The sequence below is a fragment of the Pundamilia nyererei genome, unplaced genomic scaffold (genome assembly GCF_000239375.1).
Source record: "Pundamilia nyererei isolate P.nyererei 1_Seehausen unplaced genomic scaffold, PunNye1.0 scaffold00109, whole genome shotgun sequence".
NCBI lineage: Eukaryota > Metazoa > Chordata > Actinopteri > Cichliformes > Cichlidae > Pundamilia > Pundamilia nyererei.
In genome coordinates this window covers 207,539-214,579 of record NW_005187510.1, presented here as the reverse complement: position 1 = coordinate 214,579, position 7,041 = coordinate 207,539, and the positions used below count along the sequence as shown (strand labels likewise).

The following is a 7,041-nucleotide window of genomic DNA, read 5'->3' as shown; positions in this document are numbered from 1 at the left end:
TTATAAAAATTTAATCTGCAGTTATATTTACAGCTGGTAAAAAGTCCCCCAAATTTTTCAATCAAAGGTTTTAACATGTTTATTAATCTCATATACAGCCTTATACCTCAGTGATCAAATCTGACTTTTCTCTGCTCTGCCTGGTGTTCACTGACTTCATGTCACTGGCAGAGTGTTTTTTCTCTTCCTTCAAGGCACTCTCCAGCACATTCAGGATGGATTTTCGGACTTCAGCCTTAAAATCTTGTCTTAAGAAGACATACAGCAGTGGATTCAGGCAGCAGTGAAGAACCATCAAATTCGAGGCGACATTCGACACAATTAGAAAGGCAAAGTGAAATGTTGCATTTGGTGCCTTAAATATCACCAGCTGAATAAGATCAATGATGTAATAGGGAGCCAAGCACAGAAAAAAGGCAACAATAATGGAAGTGATAACTTTAAAGGGGCGACTTGATTGGCTGGCCAGGCTGTGGTTTCTCCTGAGACGATGGATGATGACAGCATAACAAGTGACAATGACAGTGAAGGGGACTGCAAATCCGAGAAGGAAGTGGGTGATAACAATGGTCTGAATGACAGTTGGTGTTGCTTTTTCAAAAAAACCGATGTTGGAGCAGTAAGTTGTGTTTTCAGTTTCTTTCTTTGTGTCCAAGTAAAAATAATGTTGAATGTTGACAATCAAAGCCAACATCCAAACACACAGACTAACATAGGTTGCACTGCGTACATTTCGGTGGTTCTGAGCCCAGACAGGCCATACCACAGACACACATCTGTCCACACTGATCACCACCATAATGTAGACACTGGCATACAAGTTTAGAATGATTAGAGTGCCGCACAGCTTGCACATGAAATTGCCAAAGGGCCAGTGAAACTGCAAAGCCAGGGATGTTGCTCTAAGGGCTAGAAACACTGCAAAGATGAAGTCAGCCACAGCAATGTGGAGGTACCAAACTGTGTTAACAGTTTTCTTCATCCTGAACCCGGTCACCCAGATAACCAGTCCATTCCCGAGCACACCGAGGAGAGAGACCAGGGAGAAAACAACAACAGCCACGGTGGTAAGAGACCAAAACAAGTCAACCCAAGAATCGTTTAGATCAGGTGCAGCAGTTGTATTGATTAGACTGGCCATCTCCATTATTGTTTATCAAGAAACCTGTAATATCAAGAAAACAAAAAGAACAGAAAGAAGACATCAGGGTCTGTATGAATGTATGTAAAGTAATCTTTAATTTTCCTAATCTTTTAGATTTCTGCTTGAGTAGAGCTGAAGTTATGACACAACAGATTTAGCTGTTAAGGCAGATTAAGGTCTAGATTTCACAAGTGATAAGCCAAGAAGGAAATGAAGAAATTTCAAAGTGAATTTAAGAGATGAACTAATCAATTTAAGCAATTTTTAAAATAAGATATTGTATCTCAAGATGAATAAGTTTTACAACAAAGTAATGAGTATAACAGGGACATGCTTGTTGTTAACACAGTAACTCATGAAGTTACTGAAATTATCAATAAAAGGTGCAGGAAAATAAGGAGGTGTTTTTGTCTGACCTTTGATTTATGTAACAATTAGACACAAGGATGAAAAAAAGAACAAAATTTGGTGACAAAAGGTTTGATAAAATCTCTTAAATGATTTTAAATAAAGTAATCTTAAAAAGCAGCACTTATTGTGAAGCAAAATATTTAAGCTCATTCAAACTATGCTATTTTAATCTATTCAATGAGTGGTGCATATATGTAAAAATAAATCCATAGATGATGATTTTCTTTTTTTTTTTTTTTTTTTTTTTTTTTTTTTTTGCCTGTCCCGTTTGGCTCTTTTGCCATCAGAATTGTTGTCTAAAGGCAAAGAAAGATGCCCAACGGATTTACTTTACCAAATTGACCATCCCAGCCTTGCCATAATGGTCCATTTGATTCACCTTTTATTGTTTATTTTATTTTCACTTACTGAATATGGGACAGACTGGAGGAAAGAAGGGGAGAAAGAAAGAGGGAAAGAGAAACAGCTGAGAAGAGGGACGGGGGAGAAGGGCAAAAAACAAAAACCAACAGAACGGGCAGAGAAAAAAAATGCATATATCAATCACCTGGGTCACCTGCTGAGAAAGACAAAAGAAAACAAGCAGAAGAGAACAAGAGTAATAGAATAAACAACATCACAATGATATATGGGAATATGACAGTAAATACTAAATATTAAACATTATTGTGCAGCACATAAGATCAACAGAACACAGTGTGCTTTGAGGTAGGAGCCAAAAAGGGTGTAGTTTGTGAGTGTGATCACCCGTGTGTACACCTGTGAGCATGGACGCGCTTGTTTTTTGTTTTTTAAAAGGTTCCTTCATGTAATGATCTGCTAGAGGGTGTGGGGGGGCCACAGCCACGTCCTCCAGGGCATGAAGCAGGTATGGAGGAGATCAAAACTCCAGACATCCAGAGGCCCCCAGAACACAAGAGACCAAGGAAGACCAACAGAGGGGCAGCCGCGTCACTGTCCCAGAAAGAGCTGAGGAGAGTCCCAGATGAGGGCTCACTCAGCAGCCGCGGAGCAGAAGCCAGGGGGAGTTGCAGTGACGCGCTCGTGAGCTCCGTCGGCAGTCAGCCGTGCCTGAGTGACCGAGCCCCAGGCCGAGAGGCCGGGGTTACCCCACCTCCGAAGTGGCCCGAGCGAGCCCCAGGCTCCAGGCCCCGATAAGCGGCCGCCAAGGAGTGAGCCGGTGTGTACCTGGACGCCCATCCCCGGACACAAAGAACCACCAACGCACCGATGTCTGAGGGAGTCTGCCACTGGCAGGGGAAGTGGTGGTAGGGGGAGATAGGCCTCCATACCTTGGAGGGCCTAAGATGTCCCCAGAGAGGTGGCGCCTGACACCCAACCTGACATATAGACACAGAAATACAGGCACACACAGATACAAACATCCATTCCCACCCTCATGCTCTCATATACACTTACTCCACACTCAACCAACGTGGAGACAGACATAAAGAGACGCTGTACACACGATCACACTCCCCAAGCGTACTCTAAGCCCCGGGTCTAGGTACCCTTGCCCCTGGAGGGGGGAATTGCACCCAGACCCAGGTGGTGTTACCCTTTTCCCTGCGGTGGGGGGAGGCAGACCGCCCCGACTCCGCAGCAGCAGGAAGGCCCCACACTCCAGACCGCAGTCGGACGGCCAACTCCTCCTAGCCCCCCCGCTCCAGCAGGTTGCAGAGAATGGGGGTGAGAGAAGACTCCAAACCTCCCTCCACCCGCTCATTGTAGTGTTGATGCATGTGTGTTCTAAGGTGCATTTAAAACCCTGGAGGGCATGGAGCTACCTGCCAGAGAGCAGCAGGTAAGCGCATGGTCCCTCCTGCTGGCCCTCAATGTCTACGTGTATTTAACATTGAGAGGACATAGATGATGATTTTCATGAACCAGCAGCCTTTTTCAGAAGTTGAAATATTTTGCCACAAAGGCAGATTCCCCTCTGTTCATGTTGCCCAGTGCAATTTCACGGCAGTTGTAATTAAAGACTTTTTATGTTTATGTAATGAGGAGAACTGTAATGACCTTCGTGTTTGGTTTGAATACACCTTAATACAGCAAAGCGTTTTTTACAACAATTAGAAACAGACAGAAAAACATACGCACGATCACTGTGTGAGAAACAAGTTATAATATGACAGAAAACAATTACTTCAAGAGTTCTCATCAAAGCAGTGCTTGTTTGCTTAATTTTAATAAATTATCTTATTGTATTATGTAAATACCAGGGTCAGTCTATTCCTGCATAGCAAATATGTGATGATTTTACAAACTTACAAAAGGAAAATATCAAAGATCATTTACCTTTAGGGAAGCTCCCTTGTTGGTTGTTGATGAATGCAATGCAGAAAAATGCCAGGTTAATATATGTGAGGTAAGACGTCACTGCCCACAAAGAAAGAAATTGAGAGAGAGCGAGAGGGAGAGAGAGAGAGAGCAAAAGATGTCTAAAATCTAAAATATAGTGTGCCACCAGTATAGCTCTGTTATCAGCATCCTGTTTTGCAAGCTTGGTCAGCTTTTGTATTTACTCTGAAAGTTGCCATTTTTGCCCTTACATTTATCTCATTTATTCTTTCTCTTGATTCTTAGTCTATTTCTGTCTTAACTTTTACAGTGTTCAAAGAATTAAAGGGACACTTTGAAAACACATCAGACCTTAATGGGAAAACAATGTGCCGAGCTTGAAGGACAGACTGCCCGCATAGGCGAGAGGGGAATTTTAAAAAAATATTGTAGGAGGTGACTTTGCCTCTAAACAGGAAAATATGTACAGTCGTGGTCAAAGTGGGTTCAGCAGGTGGGGAAACAATGACTCTTTTTGCTTCTCTCTCTTTGCTTTTTGTTAAAGCAAAAATAATAACCCTACTTTGAAAAAGGAAAACTAGAAAGAACAGATAGTTATTTAAAATGTAGGGACCGTCACTCACCAGGAGAAATGCAGGACTAAGTGGACAATGGGCAGTGAACAATTTCATTACATTATCTAATGGCAGTCAGGGTGCTGTTACCTTGCCTAGAGGTGTGTGCACTACTTCAAAGATTAGCAGTACCCAGTAGAGGAGGCACCGGAAGCAATGTGAGAGAAGTGGGGCAAGCCTATTAGGCCACCTATTAGGTAATTCAATTACTTATTATTGCCAATGATTGCTCACTAGATCACAAAATATACCACATACTTTTATGAACCACAAAGGTGAGGGACCGCTGTTTTTTCAATAAGTCTTGGACTCTGTCATTCAGCTAGCTGGGTTAACAAGCTACCGCACCAACTGAGCCTTAAGTTAAGACTCATGGCGGGGAAGTGTGTGTTTACATCATTGACGCTTGGTGCTAAAATGCTACTGTTGTGCACAAATGCTGTCCTCCACTGGCAGTTTATTATCATTGAGAAGAAAGGCAAGACCATCAGACCCTGCGTAGAAAACATTGCATTTGTTCACATCTCCTTTTGAGTTATTACAGGGAGCAACCATCTTCAGTAAACTGGACATGCAGAATACTTACCATCTGGTAAGAGTAAAGGAAGTGGATGAGTGGATGAATACCTCCACCAGGAAGACGAACTCAGCCGGCCTCAACTCTGCCATTTTGAGTATCTGGTGATACCCTTTGGTCTTTCGAATGTCCCCTCTGTGTTTCAGTCCCTCGTGAATAACGTCCTCCAGGACTTCATTAATCGCTTTGTCTTTGTCTACATGCTTATCTTTTTGAAATCAGCCCAAGAACATGAAACCCACGTCAGGGAAGTGTTACAATGTTTGTTGGGGAATAAACTTTTTGTAAATAGAAAAAAATATGAATTTCACATTGACACAGCTTCCTTCTTGTGCTACAGAGTAGAGAAAGGCAACCTCAAACCAGAGCCTGCAAAAGTGAGGTAGTAGTAGACTTGCCAGTCCATCTAACCACATGCATCTCCAATGTTTCCAGAGTTTTGCTAGCTTGTATCGCTGTTTCATCTGAGATTTCAGCAAAATGGCCTTACTCTAAACACATCTAACCTCTCCAAAAGTCTCTTTTAGTGGTGTGCGGATCGATTTTGAAATATTGATTCTTCCGATACCAGTAATTTATGTTCTAGAATCGATTCTCATATTAAAATATTGATATTTTAGTACTTTGGGGTAAATTTTTAGTTTTTTATTAACAGGAACGCAGTGGAAAGAAACTATATCATTCGAATTGGAAGGAACTACTTCCTCTTGCGCCTTTCATAATCATGTGCAAAATACGGCTGTATAAATGTGTTGCAGCCCCTGGCGTGCGCACTCACAACAATGGCTGAGCATAAACAGAGTCATGTGTGGACGTATTTTACCTCCACAAACAGTCAAGACGCGGTTTGCGATACATGTGGCAAGACAGTGAGGTGTGGTGGCAACAGCACTAACCTCGTTAAACACCTCAGAGTAAATCATGTCACAGAATATGATGAGCTTATGTTGAGACAAACTGAAGAGGAGGACAGGTGCTACCAGGGCGAGACAGACGTCTCTCGCGGAGTCCTTTAGTGCTGCAGGCAGGCAACATGCTCAAATAGTGCACAACTTCAGGTTTTTTATTTCTGTATGATAATTCTGCATTATTAAGCAATGAGAACAAGTAGTCTGATGTCCTGATCATTATGAAGCTATATTATTATATTCTCATTACAATTTCATAATACAATTATATATTGTATTATGAAATACAATAAAACATTACGTTTTTGTACAGAGTATCGTATCGGATCAGTATCGTCGATACCACCCTGAATTTTAGTTGGTATCAGATTGGAAAGGAAATCAGTGGTATCGCACATCACTAGTCTCTTTCCAGTGGAATCCTTCAGCGTAGTCAGTGTTTGATCTCCTGAAGAAATGTTTCGCCACCACTCCAGTCCTGTCCCAGCCTGATATTAACTGCTAATTTATCATCGAAGTGGATGCCTCAGACTCTGATATAAGAGCAGTCCTCTCTCAGTAACGGGAAACTGCATCCATGTGCTAATTTCTCCTAGTTGTCTCCTTGATTGCAGTGGGTATGCCGATCGCAACAGAACCCCTGCACCAACTTACACCAAAGGCCAGAAGGTTTGGTTCTCTACTCAGTAATTGGGAGTACACTCTCCCAGTTGGACCATGTGAAATAGAGTCTATGGCCAACCCGGTTTTGTGCATCTGAAGCTGCTTCTCAATATGCAAACTCATAATGCGTTCCATGTATCTCAACTAAAACCCGTCCACTCCACATTCTGGTGAAATCACTGTAAAGTGCACTAAACTGTGATTCATTTCCACACTGATCACTAGAATGTAGACCATGACAAATGTGTTCATATAGACCATATTTATGGTGTATCACACTCAGGGGTAGAGATCTTGCAAAGAAGAAGTCAGCTACAGCAAGGTTGAGGTATTGAAATGTATTGACTGTTTTCTTCATCTTGATCGTGGTCACTCAGATATCCACTTGATTCCAGAGCACGCAAGGCAAGAGCCCAGGGA

At 42.2% G+C, this 7,041-nt stretch overlaps 1 protein-coding gene across 1 annotated transcript; it reads right to left on the bottom strand.

Annotated features, from left to right (window-relative positions):
- Positions 1-100: 100 nt before the first annotated feature.
- Positions 101-1,147, bottom strand: LOC102194264 (chemokine-like receptor 1). The gene has a single exon (XM_005741330.1). The coding sequence runs from the start codon at positions 1,145-1,147 to the stop codon at positions 101-103; it is 1,047 nt and encodes a 348-aa protein (XP_005741387.1).
- Between the last annotated feature and the right edge of the window lie 5,894 nt (positions 1,148-7,041).